At 38.6% G+C, this 16,646-nt stretch overlaps 4 protein-coding genes across 6 annotated transcripts; 2 read left to right on the top strand and 2 right to left on the bottom strand.

Moving 5' to 3' along the window:
* Positions 1-657: 657 nt before the first annotated feature.
* LOC306899816 (crystal protein) lies at positions 658-5,269 on the top strand. Its single transcript, XM_079466334.1, has 8 exons — positions 658-1,497; positions 1,669-1,870; positions 1,939-2,072; positions 2,152-2,279; positions 3,236-3,354; positions 3,450-3,587; positions 3,668-3,840; positions 3,912-5,269. Exons 1-8 carry the CDS (start codon positions 838-840, stop codon positions 4,362-4,364), a joined length of 2,007 nt encoding a protein of 668 aa, XP_079322460.1. The 5' UTR covers positions 658-837; the 3' UTR covers positions 4,365-5,269.
* bbs10 (Bardet-Biedl syndrome 10) lies at positions 4,584-10,436 on the bottom strand. Of its 2 annotated transcripts, none has more exons than XM_079466335.1 (6): positions 10,297-10,436; positions 9,070-9,181; positions 8,779-8,980; positions 7,482-7,577; positions 6,832-7,019; positions 4,584-6,667 (listed from the first exon to the last, which is right to left on the bottom strand). In XM_079466335.1, exons 5-6 carry the CDS (start codon positions 7,017-7,019, stop codon positions 5,074-5,076), a joined length of 1,782 nt encoding a protein of 593 aa, XP_079322461.1. In that variant the 5' UTR covers positions 7,482-7,577; positions 8,779-8,980; positions 9,070-9,181; positions 10,297-10,436; the 3' UTR covers positions 4,584-5,073. The 2 variants fall into 2 exon arrangements, with proteins under 2 accessions (XP_079322461.1, XP_079322462.1); XM_079466336.1 differs by having other exon boundaries at positions 8,742-8,980.
* On the top strand, positions 8,788-11,689 carry syt1b (synaptotagmin Ib; the record flags this gene model as incomplete). Its single annotated transcript, XM_079466009.1, has 8 exons — positions 8,788-9,025; positions 9,112-9,287; positions 9,426-9,539; positions 9,692-9,859; positions 10,299-10,466; positions 11,041-11,158; positions 11,257-11,390; positions 11,486-11,689. 8 exons carry the CDS (start codon positions 8,788-8,790, stop codon positions 11,687-11,689), a joined length of 1,320 nt encoding a protein of 439 aa, XP_079322135.1.
* Positions 11,690-11,837: 148 nt separating this feature from the next.
* On the bottom strand, positions 11,838-15,967 carry tmem253 (transmembrane protein 253). Of its 2 annotated transcripts, XM_079466353.1 has the most exons (7): positions 15,870-15,967; positions 15,213-15,371; positions 14,838-14,948; positions 14,670-14,726; positions 13,476-13,583; positions 13,209-13,355; positions 11,838-13,083 (listed from the first exon to the last, which is right to left on the bottom strand). In XM_079466353.1, the coding sequence occupies exons 1-7, from the start codon at positions 15,885-15,887 to the stop codon at positions 13,030-13,032; spliced, it is 654 nt and encodes a 217-aa protein (XP_079322479.1). In that variant the 5' UTR covers positions 15,888-15,967; the 3' UTR covers positions 11,838-13,029. The 2 variants fall into 2 exon arrangements, with proteins under 2 accessions (XP_079322479.1, XP_079322478.1); XM_079466352.1 differs by having other exon boundaries at positions 12,985-13,355.
* Between the last annotated feature and the right edge of the window lie 679 nt (positions 15,968-16,646).

Here is a 16,646-nt window from a genome sequence, read left to right on the forward strand (position 1 = left end):
TGTATTCAAAGTCTCTAAGTGTTTATATTTATATGTAGTATATAAGTCATGGCAACATTTATTTCAACTTGCTTTTATAAGTTACAGCAACTTAGAACTAGTCAAAATTAGTACATGGAAATGACATCTACAGACAATTTTATTATAATTTAACTATAAAGCGACCAAGAGTTTATTATGTGTGTTTTTAATGTGTATGTATTTTTAAACATCTCTAAGTTTAGATGCAAACACAAAACAGTTTCACATAACTGAACACTTTTTAACAGATGCGTCCGTGGATTATTATCACAGCTTCTTCACGGAAATCTATTAAATATAAACCTCTCAGAAAATGATTAAAGAGATAAGTGCTTATAATGAAGATCCCCATCCGCCAACACACAGGCTGACCTCACACACACAGAACGGTAACTTATGCATTTACTCAACTTAAAATGCTTTTTCGGATCAGACTTGACTTTTTACTGCTTTTATTATGAAATCTACGATTTGGTTGTGTAGAAATACACAATTTTGTTTACCTAAATACAATCTTACCTGTGTGTTTGCAGCTGACCTCTCACCATCTGTAATCTGATTTGTTTTACAATGGGATCTTTGTAAGTTAGAGGGACTGAAAGAAACATTTGTGAATCTGGGGCAATCTAACTCATTAACATCACGAGAAACTCCATAAGACGCAGTCTGATTCTGTAAATTCATCACTTCACTTTTTGTTTAAATGTGGTGACAACTATTTTATGCTATACAGCATAAAACCACTGCCAAGAATTTTACGTGGACCTGGTCGACTGGAGAAGTGGACCTATCCATGTTCTGAACTTCTTTCTGTGGATGTATATGTGGGCCATCATGGTCTTTTTAAGTAGTACGCTAATCTTGGTTGCACATCTTTTAATGGTGACAGCTGGAGGACAAGAAACGGAACAGAGTATCTCGATACACACATTTGGGACCATGTTCAGCTCCATCCCAAACCTCAAACATAATAAAGAACTCGAGGAAAACAATGTTTTTCTAGGTGAGTCTTTAAACTGGCTTGAAGACGTGTTGTTGAAGGCTTCACAATTTGAGGCTGATTATTCTCCAGGAAATATTGCAGCCGAATGGATTGATACCGAGTCTGAATGTAATCAAATCAACTGTGCTGATGATAATCTTGTACGTAAGGCTCCCGTGATGGATATTTCTGGAAGTGATGATCAGAAACCTGTTTTAAATAAGACAAAGCGTGATGGTTTGGATAACACCGATTCGGTTGGTAGCTCCAATATGGACCCTGTGGTCATCACCCGTCTGGGACGAGTTCGCGGCCTTTCTTTAGATAAAGCTTATGTGTTTTCTGGGATTCCGTATGCGGACCCTCCAGTGGGGGTCAAACGGTGGACTTCTCCTTCCCCTGTGTCACCTTGGACACACATATATGATGCGACGTTTCCCCGTCCTGCATGCATGCAGGTATGCGCTGGAGAGTTCTCCAAGTCGTGTCCTAAGGTATGTTATCTGCGATCATTTTCTTAGATGGATCTCTTTCAAAATCTTTCACCAATCGAAAAACATCACCGTTAAGAATCATAGTGTACAAAACACTTACAAAATGCATTCAATTGAAAACACCCCAGAAATAAACCAAACTCATCCTCTGTTTCTTTCCATTTTGAACAGGTTAGCGAGGACTGTCTATATCTCAATGTGTTTGTCCCATTAAGTGTCGAGTTATCATCACCAATAGAAACATCACTCCCAGTGATGGTGTGGATTCACGGTGGTGACTTCATCGCTGGCTCCGCCTCCAAACCCTTGTATGATGGACGCTTCATCAGTAACTATAGCAACACAGTGGTTGTTAACATAGAGTATCGTCTTGGTAAGGTTGACTTTTCATTTTATATAAATGCATTCTCACGCCCATAGTAAAATGTGGGCCATTTTTAGGTGCATTGGGGTTCTTAGTTACGGGGAAAGATCCCGAGAGCTCTGCAGTTGGGAATTGTGGGATTCTAGATCAGCAGGCAGCCTTGATGTGGGTCCAAGAAAACATTGCTGCTTTTGGAGGAGACCCAAATAAGGTATTTAAGGGCCTAATGACGACAGCGTGGATATGTATACTGTATATAATCTGTATGTAATCTGTGTGTGTGTGTGTAGGTGACTCTCTTTGGCGAGAGCGCTGGAGCCCAATCGGTGTGTCTTCATCTAATGACACAGAGCAGCGAGTCTTTGTTTAGACATGCAGCCGTACAGAGTTTACCATTCTCTATACCATTAAAAACAAGGTAACACACACAAACACTTTAGTTATTTGACTTTAAAGGTCGCTCACTCATAAACTGTCAGAAAAAAGTACACATTCGCACCTATAGAATGTATATTTGCACATCAAAAGTCTATTAGGTTGTTTTTCTGTCCCTGTGACAGCCATTGTACATTTGTTCTGACAGTGTAAATTCTGCCAAATAAAATATTCTGGATATACTAGAAAGATGACCTTACACTTAGAAATATCAATAACACTTTACCGTGAGGTTGTATTTGTAAATGCTTTAGCTTACATGAACTAACAATGAGCAATTTCGTTTTTTAGCATTTATTCATCTTTGTTACTGTTAGTTCATCTTGGTTAATGTCAATACAATTGTTCATTTGATATCATTGTGCATTAACTAAAGGAGTTAGACTTTCTGTTAACTTGTTCGTTGATAGAAAGCTTATTGTGTTATTTCATGTTATGTAAGCTAATGCATTAACTTATGTTAGAAAATACAACCTTGATGTAGTGTCTTGATATTTTATTGTTGAATCGTATTTTACTGCTTGTTTTGTCTTATTTTAAGTCATTGTTGAGAATAAAATAATGAATAATGAAAGCGGCAATATTAAAGGTCCAGGAAAAACGATATAATATAGATAACTATGTCTTCAGAGGTGTATAAAGACATTACATAATGAAGTTATGATTTAATTTAGAATGAGCTATTTCTATATACCTACACCATGGGTCACCTTGCATGGACATGTTGTTTCTACAGTAACCCTATAAACGGACAAACGCCTTTTGTAAATAAGTTATCTCCTTCAACAAAGAAGCGAAAACAGCATCTTTGTTCTGTGTCGGCCATATTGCTTCTAAAGGGAGGGGTGGAGTGAGCCTTCGGTTGTAATTTACAACCTCACCGCTACACTGGACCTTTAATATGATGTTAATGGTATACCGCAATCAAATGCATTTTAGGTTGGATGCTATGAAACTGGGCTGGGATTTTGCTAAACTGACAAACTGCTCAGTATTTAATCTGGCTTGCCTGCGGTCTCTCAGTGCCCAAGATGTTCTCAACGCCCAGGTTAAATCCGGTACGCGCATTACCACAGTAAAGTTAAATCAAACAATAAAGTAAAAATGTACACAAACAGTGACACAATTAAATGCAGATTGCGACCTTTTGAAGGTAAGAGCATGAACCCCTTCCGCTTCCTGCAAGCCTTTGAGACCTGGGGGCCATTCATTGATGGAGAGCTGATCCAGGAACAGCCAATCACAGCCTTCCAAAAAGGCCATTGGCAAAGTTACAAGCCTGTTATACTAGGTTTGTCCAATCTAGATTTAATGGATGATCAGCTATTTTAAAATGTTTTGATCATACAGTGTTGTTCGGTTGTCCTGTAGGTACGACCTCTGAGGAAGGTGTGATCTTCGTTTATGGGATTTTTAGTAAATCTGTGTCAATGCTGGAAAGTGTGCTGTACACCGCGGCTATTTTTAAGCATCATACACTTAAAATTCTGCACAAATACATCCCATTCTACCGAAACCTGGACAAACGGATGATGCTTTCACAGGTAAGTCATCATCGTACTATGCACTGACTATTGAATCTTTCTAAAACTCAAAGTCCCGCCCTGTTTTGCAGATTGTAACAGATTACATGTTTCTGTGCCCGACCCGGTGGTCTGCCCGTTCTGGAGTGAGCGTCGGTGGATCGGTCTGGATGTATGTTTTCGACCATCCACTGTCTGATGACAGCATATGGGCGAATCTCACGTTTTGCTTTAATCACACTTGTCATGGAGCAGAGCTTCCCTTTCTGTTTGACTCCGCCCCTAGCACTAACCTCACACTTACACCTCAAGAGACCCTCTTGGCCAATCAGATGGCATGTTACTGGGGAGCATTCGCACACGCAGGTGACCCGAATTCACGAGGGGAGCAGACACCCTTCTGCAGAGAGCAGAGGCTTCCTGTTTGGCCAAAATACACATTCACTGAGGGCTGGTCCATCCTCAACCTGACTCTACAGTCACGCCCACTGCGTGGGAACAGAGACAATTTCTGTGATTTTTGGGACAGGTTGGACATTTATTGAGGAGTGGAGATTTGGGACTGGGTGAAGGATGCACACCATCATGGTCCTGTCCAAATGAAAAGCAATTTTCTTATTTCCTTATTGCAGTTTTTTAACAAGATATATTTTCTATTCATACTGCTATTAATGTCACTTATTTTGTAAATAAACATGGCACACTTACAATAATTAAATTAGCTGTATAGGGATAGTTCCTACAAAAACAAGATACATTAATGTTTAACTATTTAATTCAGAATACAAATAACATACAACAAAACTTTTTTAAAGAAATAAAGCAATTTTGTAGTTCAGTGATTTGACATTTGTAATATCAATGCAGAGAAAATTGAGAAATATTTCTACAATCAACCAAACAGAGATTATCACATATATTCAATAGAATATATTGTAAGTATATTGACGCTTTAGCTCTTTAAAGTCTATAAATATCGCCGTGCGAGAAACCAAATATATGTTATATTTGTAACAAAATGTTAAAACAAGTGGCAGTTATTTTCAAGAAAACTCAAGCACATGTAAAGAAATAATCACAAAAATATTAACTTTAAAATAATATAATAATAGACATAATGAAGAGAGAAAAAAATAACTAGTCAGTCATCGATTTTAAATGTTGCATGTAGTGGGTCGCTGAACATTATTAGCTTGCATGTGCAGTATAGGTTATATATTTGTTATTTCAATCGTCTGAAAGATGAAGTGTTTCTTAGTCTCCTTCTTCATCCTCAGAGCTTGTGGAAGGGTGCGTGAGTAGTGGAGAGCGGGTGTGGAGAATCGTTTCTATACATAAAAGTCTGTTTAAACACTGTAACACAGAAACGACCAGCTGCTGTTTACTACTGACCGACTCTAAACACACTGGAAGTGATGAACCTTCATTAAACCTGAACTTGAACTCTGACCGTGTGGATAAATCTTGCACGTTCGTCCTTTGCTTAAGTTCACTTAAGAGACGTGTTTGGGCATCTAGGAAGTGTCTGCGAGAGTACAAAGTTCTAGGCACACACAGTAAAGCCTCTGCCAACAGTCTACAGCTCTCTGAGTCACCATGGTTACGGGCATTCAACAGGAAGTGATGCAACAAGAACTCAAATGTGCCACCAACAGGAATCACTCCACCAGCTCTGATTATTCTACCCCACAAGTCCTGAGATGCAAGAAAGCTTTGTGATTTGTCCAAATCGAAACACTGTGATTGGCTTGAAACCGGAACAGGGCTTTCAACGTTTTTCTGTGTCTCACAGATGTTGTCATTTTCAGAATCTGATTTTTGGGTAATAATGATGGACTGACAAAGATGTTCCAAAAGTGTAAATACTCCTCGGCTCGCGCACACAATCTGGTCGAGGAGTCCCGGCGCAGGTCCACATAAAACAACCGTGTGTGTTTGAGGCACACCTTGCGACAAAGTTCCCAAACAAGCGTAACGATGTCCACCCAGCTGAACACGGCTACAGAACTTTAGCATGAGGAGCTGTTGAGGAGGTCGATGAGAGACCGTCTCTGTTTCACTGATTTGACAAAGCAAATCCAGCTGAGCCGAGTCGACACACTCCAACAGAGCGATGTGGTTCAGCCTGGCCCACTGCAACATGCTTTCTGGCTGTTTCACTGTTGACAATAAAACACGCACCTGTAACTGTAACACACTAGCTAAATGTTGTTCCAGGGTTCGATCTGTACGGGACAGCCAGTCATGTTGAACACGCAGAGATATATTGTTGCTTCCTGCAATGAGGCAGGATCCAAAACTTTCATAAATAACAAGCGCTTTGGCTGATCCATTCGGGTCTGTCCACACCGACCAATCACGAGTCACAACCAACCCTTCGATCACCTCTGAACATCCAATTGGAAGCCCTGTCACTGTCGTATGCAACAGAGAGAAATGTGAATGTAGGAATCGTATTGTTTTTACAGCGTCTTGACCTTGGCTCACTTTGTGGTAGAATTCGCATAGAACACGTTTCAGTGTATCAGCCTGGCCAATGCTCAGTCTTCCAGCAATATACCCACCAACCAACAAATCAAGGATGCTGCTTGATTTGTAACTATGGCGACTACAATAGAAATAGGCATTTGGGAGGATTTTGTGTGTTATGACATCATCAAACTCCTTATAGCTGAACGCCAGCAGCCGATGAGCTAGATTTCGAAGATAAGGAGCAGTAGAGTGTCCCATGCCATGTTTGTCTGCCGAGCTCCGACTTCCACGCAGCAATGCGGCCAGCAGCAGAATAAATGACTTCGAGCCATCCGCAGTCGCTTGAGCATGTGCACTCACACAGTCCAACACCATCCTAAAGGACAAAAACGTGCAATATATTATTTTCTTATAAATAACTTATTTGAAAGATTTCTCAGAAGATATTCAACATCTGGAGCTGTCAGTTATTTCCTATTTTAGGACGTGTATATATAGAAAGTGCATAAAGATACAATAAGGATCATTCTTTGGATCTACCTGGCCATTGGGTGCTCCAGGTGTAGTGTGTTGAGAATTCGTTGTCCATGTCTGGTGATGATTATTTCTCCAGTGTCTCGTGTGAGCAGCACACTTCCACCATCAGGACCGACGCAACGCCGCACCACACACTCCAAAACCTCCACCACACTGAGAGACTGCTGCAGAGATACACACTCTTTGTGCATCTACAACACACACACACACGTTTGTTTTTATACATCTGTGTTGACTTCCCATAGACCCTTCAACTACATCACTGATCTCCTCACCCTGGTACTTCCACACCTCACACAAAGCTTTTTGCATTTAACATTTTCAAACAAGCATCGTATTAAACAATCAATTATTAGACTTTTTCCATTCTTGTGGGAACATTTGTTTTTATTGTGTTCAAGTATTATAGCAAATATTTAAAACGAAAAAACGTGTTTAGTACACAACACACAACTCGTTGTTATTCGTCAGATTTGTATAAAACTGCAAATCAAATGTAACAAAAAACAGATCGTTTTATTAAACTGAATAACTAAAACAAAACCAACGTGCGCATTTCCGAATATACAACAACACCAATCTACAACGTATATACGACCAAAAGCAGTAAATATAACCATTAAAGATTATAAAACAATGATGTGTGATTATACCTTTTAATCTGTTGCTGTAGCCAGGCGACGCTCTTCTTCTACGTCACGCGTTCTCCCTCCGCACGGTTCAATATACTGACATCTAGCGGACACACGCTGGAAGTGTAATAGAAAAAACCTTTACATGTTTTATATATATTATTAACAATATTTATACGTATATATATTGTATGTATATGAACGTTTGGCCCAAAAACGTGGCTAAAACTGGACTGGTGTGATCAAATAATTTAACCTTTTGAAAACCTGAAAACATAGAAACTATCAAATTAATAAGAATCTGATATCAGTATCAGCTAGACACTTTACTCAGTGGACATTTATTTGTGTAACCGATGGATTTAGTTGTTAAACGCTGGAATATGTCTATCAGACTCGAAAGATAAACAACATCCTTTAAGACATTTATGCATTCGGCAGATGCCTTTTTATTAACTAATTTACAGTGCATTCAATCTTTACATTTTTTTCATCAGTATGTATGCTCCTTAGGGATCAAATCCATGACATTGCATTGCTGACACAATGTTCTACCAACGAATCGATAAGAACCCTAACACATTAATATATATCCCCATTTTCATTTTTTCTTAGACCACGGGTTATATTCTTTGTCATAATGTCCACCTGGTACCGCCCACTGCTGCTTGCCAATTGGACGGTTTCTCCCTCTTGTTCTCTCTCTCTTTCCATCCGATGTACCTTCACTTCATTCATACAATCATATTTTCTTTCTTCTGGCTAAAGAGTCTCGCCAACACACACAAGAAACCTATCTCCCCTATTACTTGTTTTTCTTGAGTTTTTTAACAGTCCCTTCAAGTGCACTTATCAAATCAGGACTGCAGGTAAGAGTTTTTCTTTATTAAATGAATAACGTGCTTGTATGTGTAATTCTTCCCAAGTCTTAGTTTATTTATACACCCATTTCTAAATAATCCGCTTTTGTATGAAATGATGCATTTGTTTACACTATAAGAACGTGTTAAAGGAATTCTCTAATGTTTTATGTGGTATATCACATTTCAATAGCAGAACGCTTTGTTTGGCCGTAGGTTTATCGCTGTTGTGTTTAAATGAGCATGTTTTTTTTCTATTTGTACTGCATATTCAGGTATAAGTTCAAGTCATCAGTATTTCACTGAGGTATCAATGTCGCTGGCTCCCTGTGTCTCATTTCACTGTAAATAGATAGGAAATCAATAAGTGTCTACTCAGCATTTCTCAAAATAATCCCAAGGTTAAGGAGCATCGTGTCACCTGCCGTGTGCACTGAATATGAACTTTGCCTTTACACCTTGAGATAATGAGTTTCCGATACAGCAGCAAATCTTTGTTGCAAATCCTCAGAATGCACAAACGCAGGTGGGATGCTCTGCAGGCTGGTTCTACCTCGTCCATATCACCCACTCAAAAGCAGCAGAATGGACCTCGGCTACTCGGACCCACGATTTCTTCACCCGCTGCAGTTCAACCACAGACCACAGAGCGATCTTTTCCTAGAATCAGAAGCAAGTTTTCAAATGAGCTCCATAAAGTGCATTGTGAGTATCGACATTTTCACATCCGTATACACACACACGCTCACATGTTTATTTGCTGTCATTTCCATCTCTGTGTGTTGTGTCAGTGCCATCCTGGGCTCCGGTGACACTCGGCTTCCTCACGGTCCTCCTCGTGATCTCCTGCATCCTTTGTGTCTGTAGAAAGTTTTTATTTAAGAAAAAGAAAGAGAAGGGTGGGAAAGAGAAAAGTGAAAAAAATGGCATCAACATGTCAGACGTGAAAGACGAGGGAACGAAACAGGTACAGACTGTCAGAGGAATGTGCAATGTACGTGTTGATCAGATGTTATTTTGTATTCAAGTCACTTTAGATTTACCGTTTACTATCAGCTATTGGCTATAAAGCAGTTCGGCGGTAAATGATTATTAATATTTCCAGGCTGTACGTCCTGGTGCCGATTCTGAACCCCAGGAGGAGAACACAGAGTCAAAACAGACAGGAAAGCTTGGAAAACTGCTTTACACCCTTGACTACAACTTTACCGACAGTGCGGTATGAATAAATCAGTGACCCGTGTTAATCCACTCATTACATCCATGTGGATGAGAAAAACTTTGTTAATGCTTTGGCAAGAACTGGAGAATGTTTCTAAATAAAACAAATGTATACCTATTTAATATCTGCTGATTTCATATCATTTCTAGTTAATTGTAGGTGTGATTCAGGCCGAAGGTCTTGCTGCTATGGACATGAGTGGCACCTCAGACCCATACGTGAAAGTTTACTTCCTCCCAGACAAGAAGAAGAAGTTTGAGACTAAAGTTCACCGCAAAACCTTAGATCCCACGTTCAATGAACATTTTACTTTCAAGGTAACACTTGATTTATGAACATCAACCCAAACAACTGAAACTAAAATCGTAATTTGTCTTAATACATTTACATTCCTGTAATTAAAAAACGAATGATATTTCAAGAACATTTTTTGATGGATGACTTGATTTATAGTGCTCTAATGCAGCTTTGTATCATAATCATTATATTGTTATGAAAATTTTTTAAACATCTCTCTTTGTAGAAGTAAATTATACAAGTGATCACAACAGATTCACAATTACCAATCTGACACAAGGACATTACATTTGCATTGTGAAAAACAATATTTGATCCAGCTGATTGTTTTCGATTGATCATAAATCATTGAATTGTTTTAAATAAATCGAGAGCTTAATCTTGCATGTTTCTATTAGTGTATTATAAATCTATATTCCAGTTTGAGCTATTCATCAGATTGTGACCCTTTGCTTACAGGTTCCATACGCAGAGCTTGGTGGAAAGACGTTGGTCATGACTGTGTATGACTTTGACCGCTTCTCCAAACACGACGCTATTGGTGACGTGAGGGTGCAGATGAATAAAGTGGACTTCAGTCATCTGACGGAGGAGTGGAGAGACCTGCAGAAAGCTGAGAAAGAGGAGGTAAGAGAGAATCTTGAAAAACTTGAAGGAAAGAACATGAAAAAGAAAAGTGTAATAATGACATGTCAAGCCCCTATATGATGCTTAACATTTTAACAAGACTACCATGGTAAACCAGCTTTACAAAGACCATTTGAATTGACCAGAACATTTTGCACAAGATAGATTTAAAGTGATAGTTTACACAAAAATGTAAATTCATTCATTCACCCTCATGCTATTCAAAACCAGTGTATTACTCTTTTTTCAGTGGAACACAAAAGTAAGTATTTTGAGAATCGTCTTTTAATCGATTTTATGTCCATGTAATGGAAGTCAATGGGGTGTTGTTTGTTTACAAACGTTCTTTAAAATATCTTCTTTGGTGTTCTGCAGAAGAAAGAAAATCATACACGTTTGTAATGACATAAGAGTGAGTAGCTAAACGATGAACAGTTTTTTTGGGTGAACTACCACGCAGGTTAGGATATAACAAAGTAGGTAATAGTTTGCCTTTGGCAAGGACACTTACAGGCAAAAAGTTGCTGATTTGCAGATAAGAAATAATAACTTGCCCTTGTTGTCGACTCAACAGCAGGAGCGGTTGGGTGATATCTGCTTGTCACTGCGTTACGTCCCCACCGCTGGAAAACTCACTGTTGTTATACTGGAGGCCAAAAACCTCAAAAAAATGGATGTGGGCGGTCTATCAGGTGAGTTTGAAAGTGAAAAGAACAGGCATAAAATATTTATTATATCAAGGAGCAAATTCCTATTATATAGTGCATTGAATTTATCTCCTGTATGACAGACCCCTATGTGAAAATCCACCTGATGCAGAACGGCAAAAGACTCAAGAAAAAGAAAACTACAATTAAGAAAAACACACTGAACCCGTATTACAACGAATCATTTAGCTTTGAAGTTTTGTCGGAGCAGATTCAGGTAAGATTTCTATTAAGAGTGGCATTCGGGTTACAAGTTTAAATCCTAAGAAAAGCACATTTGATGGTCCCTAACCAGCCTTTCTTAACTTGTAGAAAGTACAGGTTGTGGTGACAGTGCTGGACTACGACAAAATCGGAAAAAACGATGCCATTGGAAAGGTTTTTGTTGGACTGAACAGCTCAGGAACCGAGCAACGCCATTGGTCGGATATGTTGGCTAATCCGAGAAGACCCATCGCCCAATGGCACGCACTCAAACCTGAGGAGGATGTGGATGCTGAACTGTCGAAGAAATGAAACGGTTACATGTTGGGAGAATGAGCATTTGGTCTATTAAATATGCACCAATTTTCGTTCATTCGTGATGTGTAGGAGAGGGGTTGAGATGTACGGTACACCCTGTAAATCTGCTCCCTGCATGGCTAAAAGAATGATCAGAGCAATATGAAGCACAGCATGCGCATACTGTAAAGATACATAACAAATGGATGTCTTAAAAGTTAATGTCTTATATGGAGGCGCAGAGATGACGTATTTTTGTGTGCAAAACCCGGAAGCGATTTAGCATTTTAGGACTTCCGGTTCCATCGCTCCAAAGTCTACAGGATTTTTATGGGTTTTCGGTAAATCGCCCGAAATAAGGTCTGTGGTAAACAAAACCTCTAAATATTTTCACGTTTTATTCTTTGACATAAAACACACAAGTTATAACCCGCTTGTGATTTTTTAAAGCCTTACTGTGTCTTAAAAACGGCGGTTGCTAAAAGCGACAACTTCCTTTGGCGGGGACGTTAAACGTCATCGCGCATATAAAACTCACAAATAATGCAACATGGGCACACATCTCTTAAAACGTAGATGCGGATTCATGCACAGAGTAATTATTTACCAGGGAACACATTTTTCATAAAGTTTGAAAGAGTTGTCGGAGGATTTGAGGTGATATTGAGCCACCTTAAAGCAACAATGAGCCGTTATTCGACCTTAAAATAATCAATCTAAAATTATTTAATTGGGGGGGTCAACTGTTCACTAGATTCATTTTAATTCCACTGCTACTTAAGCAGCGCTGAAATCACACTTAACTTTGGTACGCGGGTAGGTTCACAAGCCCCGCCCATCACCTGCTTTACGGCATACGGTTTTAATCATAGCCTGGGTGAAGTTAGCCAATATCTAACCTTAAGACAAGACCATCTAGTTCAACGCAATCAACATGGCAGAACCTGCAAAAAATCTATCGTGTTAGCTTTTTACTTCTGACCATTGTATTTCGGCTTCAAAAGTAACAGTTCATTTGTAAAGATTATATTGACAGACAAAACGTGTAAACATCGTAAACCTTTGTTAATCACAGAGCTTATCTTTTGCGATCTTCCCAAAGTCTGTGGGGGAAATGCAAAGGCGTTTAGCTTTTTAGGAGCCCGCGCAGCCCTTGCTTCTGGGTAAGCCTACAAAAATACGTCATCTTTAAGGTGCTGGACTGAAAGAGCAACACACGCTTGATTCCTGTAATGTGATGTTTTTCCAAGTGAATATTTACTGGGTAACGGTAAATCATTTTTTATTTTTCATCACTCCCGTATATAAATAACAATTAGAACATGCAAAAAACATACACAACAACATGTCAATGTTCAAAGGCTGAAGTGTTCGCTTCCCAGCAGTGGATCTGTAAATTCATCTGTGTCCTACAACACAGAGATCAGATATTTCATTAACCACACAATATTATACATCGCTATTGCATTTTAATAGTAAATATCCCGCAGTGTGATGATGTGTGAAAATGTGTTGTTGTTGTAGGCCTATGTACCTGCATTACTCCGCTGTAGTCTTGTCTGTAGGGGGCGCTAGAACACTTCAGACCCCTCCAAGTAAGAAAGATTGTGTATGTGGCTGCAAATATACACTGGAGGATGAACAGAATACAGCTGCCCTTGACCACATACACACCTATACGCTGAGAGTGAGAGAGGGCGTCATTTGTACTGTGAATTTTAATGCTTTATTGTACCCTTTAGCATCTTTGTACTGTACATACACACAGAAATGGTGATGTATAATAACACGATAATTACACCTGCTGAGTGGTGACATCTCCAAGTGCTGTGGACTTCAGTGTGTAGGTGATGAAAGAAGAGATTCCAAACAGCAGACTGAGAATGTTCAGACCCATCAGAGAAATGACCTAAAACGAAACCATTCAGAAACCCCAAAAAGTGTTTTTGGACATTATATAGTTAAAAAAAACTCATCCAAGAAGAGGTCAACCGATATATCGTATCCGTGTATAGTAGTGCCGTTTAAAGTCAGGCACATCCGCGGACAGCCGTGTTATTGGTGCGGTGGAATAATGTTAAAATACCTGTTTTGGCAAGTATTTTGGTAAACACGGTTTATGTCTTAAGTTAACGTATACAGCTGAGAAAGACACCGGATGCGTGTCATTATTTGGTCCGTGCATTTAGTCTTAAAGAGAGATCAGCCTATAATACCTGCTTCTGTACTTAACTTATGCAGTAAGCATTATTGTGTTGTTTTACACTTCATTTTTACATTTCTGCAGTTGTATACTACTGTTACTTTCTTTATTTCAAAAGTTATGTTGTAGGCTGTTCATCTATGCTAATGTGTGTAATTGTTCTTGTTTTATTACTGACTTTAGTAGTTAAGCTAGTAGTTTACACAACTTTTTTTGCTGATCTGAACAATGATTCGATCTGTGACTCAAAATCTGTAGTACGATCGGGAACCGCGAGGTTTTGTGATCCATTGCACCACTAGTTTTGTTACCTTTACACTTTTTTTAATAAGTGTAATTGTTTTAATGTGTATCAAATATTTGGAATTATAGACTGAATTGAAGATGAAGGCACTAAAATGCTAACCATTAATGTTTATTCTGTTTAGTAACTGTTGTCTGATGGCTGAACAAAAATCGATTTGGAAATGTTGTGCATGCACTTATTACAAGAGACGTTTTAGCGTGCAAATGAAAAACTTCAAAATATCGGCCCCCTTAAAATTGACAAAGAAATTAGCAGCACTTATCGGCCATTGGCTGACCCCGACATCTAAACATCGGCATTTGTATAGAAAAACCCATATCGGTCGATCTCTTCCAAGCAGAATGTTTAAGCAAATTGTTTATAGAAAAAAATAGATTTGCCTGGTTTCAAAGGATATCATTTATATACCGTAGGATAACTAAAAATGTTACAACAACTGAGCTTATCCTTAAAATCATTTGAAGGACGTGAAACAGAAAACTCACTTTGCTCTTTTTTGGTTTCCTCTGTACGTCGATTGCAAGTGAACCAGTGGCAATATACTGGAACAAACACAGATACAAAGACTTTGGTTAATAAAGGGACATCTTAATAGCATCATGAATAAACTTGGGTCATCACCTGAAAACCAAAAATGTAACTGGAGAACTTACAAGCAGGGCGCACCAGACGGGTGCTGTCATAGACACAGAGCATCTGAAACTCAAACACGTATATGAAATGGTGGAGAGAGCACTGGAGATAGCACTAAAAATCTGAACAACCTGAGAGACAGAAAGAGACACAGCATTAGATTATATATTTTTATATTATATTACATACCGCACATAATTCAAAATGTTTGTATGATCTCTATACTTTGCATGTTTAACTAAGGAAATCGAAAGGTGAAAGTGGAGCATCATCTTTGAAATGATCACTTCAGAATGACATAGAAGAAGAATTGTGTTCATTCAGACACACATAAACGTTTAAAGTTCTTCTACAGGGTTATTCGTGTCTTCTGGTTATTTAAGAAAGCATCTCACCCCGGCCAGGAGGAGACGTGTGTTGACCACTGTCCCAAACCAGCGGACCAGTCTGGCTTCCTTGATATCTGCAGATGTGGAGACTGCGAGTGGGCGGGTCTGGGGGCGTTCCTTGAAGAACACTTGATAGAGCCCTTCCTGAAACATGTTCTGAGTCATCTTAACAAAAACATCAAAACAGTGACCTCACAGGTAACCATGACAACAATTGGATTGATTTGTCACATATGCAGATATTGGAAATAAGACTATCACAGACATTAATCACAAATAAAAGGTTTGATCATTTTTTTCTGCATCTTCAGTAACAGGGTTGAGTTTAATTAATACGGTTACCACTACAGATTATGTAAACATTTATTAAATATTGATTTATTTTCCCAGCAAGCTTTTCTTTACAAGCTTTACATAGAGCATAAATAATGTATACATAATACACTTTTTTGCTAAATCAAGTGGTAACGGAGGATGTAAAAGTGAGGACACGGCTGAGACAAATGATCTAAACATAATAGTTCTCACAAAGTCATTAAACGTCAGTGTGTTATTAGAGGCCCTACTGGATTTACATACAGAATGTATGAAGAGCAGTATAGATAACATTTACAATAATAGTTTATCACTAACATTTTTACAGTAAAATAACATACATCTTACCTCTGAAAACCCTGACATCTCATATAAAAACTTCCAAACCAACACAAGATTAAACAAACATAAGAAAACTTTTAAAAGGAATTTGTTATCTTGAAATACAGATCAAAGTTCATTTGTTAACTCCTTCTTCAATACTTTCCCAATAGGGAGGATCCTGATCTGTGATTGGTCGAGATCTGGTCAAAGGTTGTTTTGGTTACACCTTCTCAAATGAAAAATGCGATTCTTTATATGTTTAAAGGGATACCCCAAAAAGGAAAATAATAATGGTATTAATGGGAATAATAATACCCCCCCCCATTATAAAAGAAAAGGGTGATTAAAAATAAGTAATGTTATGTTTTATAAGCCCTTGATATGATCATCACTATTTTGATGTGTGTGGGGTTTTATTGAAAAAGATTGGGCAGCAGAGATCATCAGCTGAGTCATTGAACAGATGCACGACGATCTACTTCATGTAAACAGAGTTTGAAGAAGTGTTGCCAGATCTATAAACGTTGAGTTCCAGAAACCACTCTTTTGCACCAACTACAGCAGCTTGAAGAAGTGCACAGCAGAGCAATAAGGAGGATTATTAACCCGTCGTAAAACTAGGAATTCTGCAGCTAAGATCATTTTATTTGGAAGAACAAAGCCAATTCTCAAACCTGTGATCTACAAAGGGAACTGACTGTTAAAAGTGCTAAGTTCGAAAGCGACGTGAGGATATTCCACAGTTTCTGTCTTAAAAGTGAATGCTTTATTGAAAAAGCAACTGCAAGGCAGTTTAACTTC

Source organism: Barbatula barbatula (genome assembly GCF_947034865.1).
Source record: "Barbatula barbatula genome assembly, chromosome: 10".
NCBI lineage: Eukaryota > Metazoa > Chordata > Actinopteri > Cypriniformes > Nemacheilidae > Barbatula > Barbatula barbatula.

Bases quoted from the DNA above. Each gene is read 5' to 3' on its own strand.
- LOC306899816 (XM_079466334.1), top strand. From the start codon at position 838: ATGTATATGTGGGCCATCATGGTCTTTTTAAGTAGTACGCTAATCTTG. The intron at 2,073-2,151 runs GTATTTAAGGGC...GTGTGTGTGTAG, and splicing joins TTGGAGGAGACCCAAATAAG to GTGACTCTCTTTGGCGAGAG. The intron at 3,841-3,911 runs GTAAGTCATCAT...CCTGTTTTGCAG, and splicing joins AACGGATGATGCTTTCACAG to ATTGTAACAGATTACATGTT.
- bbs10 (XM_079466335.1), bottom strand. From the start codon at position 7,019: ATGCACAAAGAGTGTGTATCTCTGCAGCAGTCTCTCAGTGTGGTGGAG. The intron at 6,668-6,831 runs GTAGATCCAAAG...TTTGTCCTTTAG, and splicing joins CTGGAGCACCCAATGGCCAG to GATGGTGTTGGACTGTGTGA.
- tmem253 (XM_079466352.1), bottom strand. The intron at 14,727-14,837 runs GTAAGTTCTCCA...TGTTTGTTCCAG, and splicing joins CCGTCTGGTGCGCCCTGCTT to TATATTGCCACTGGTTCACT. The intron at 13,356-13,475 runs GTGTAATTATCG...TCTCACTCTCAG, and splicing joins GAGATGTCACCACTCAGCAG to CGTATAGGTGTGTATGTGGT.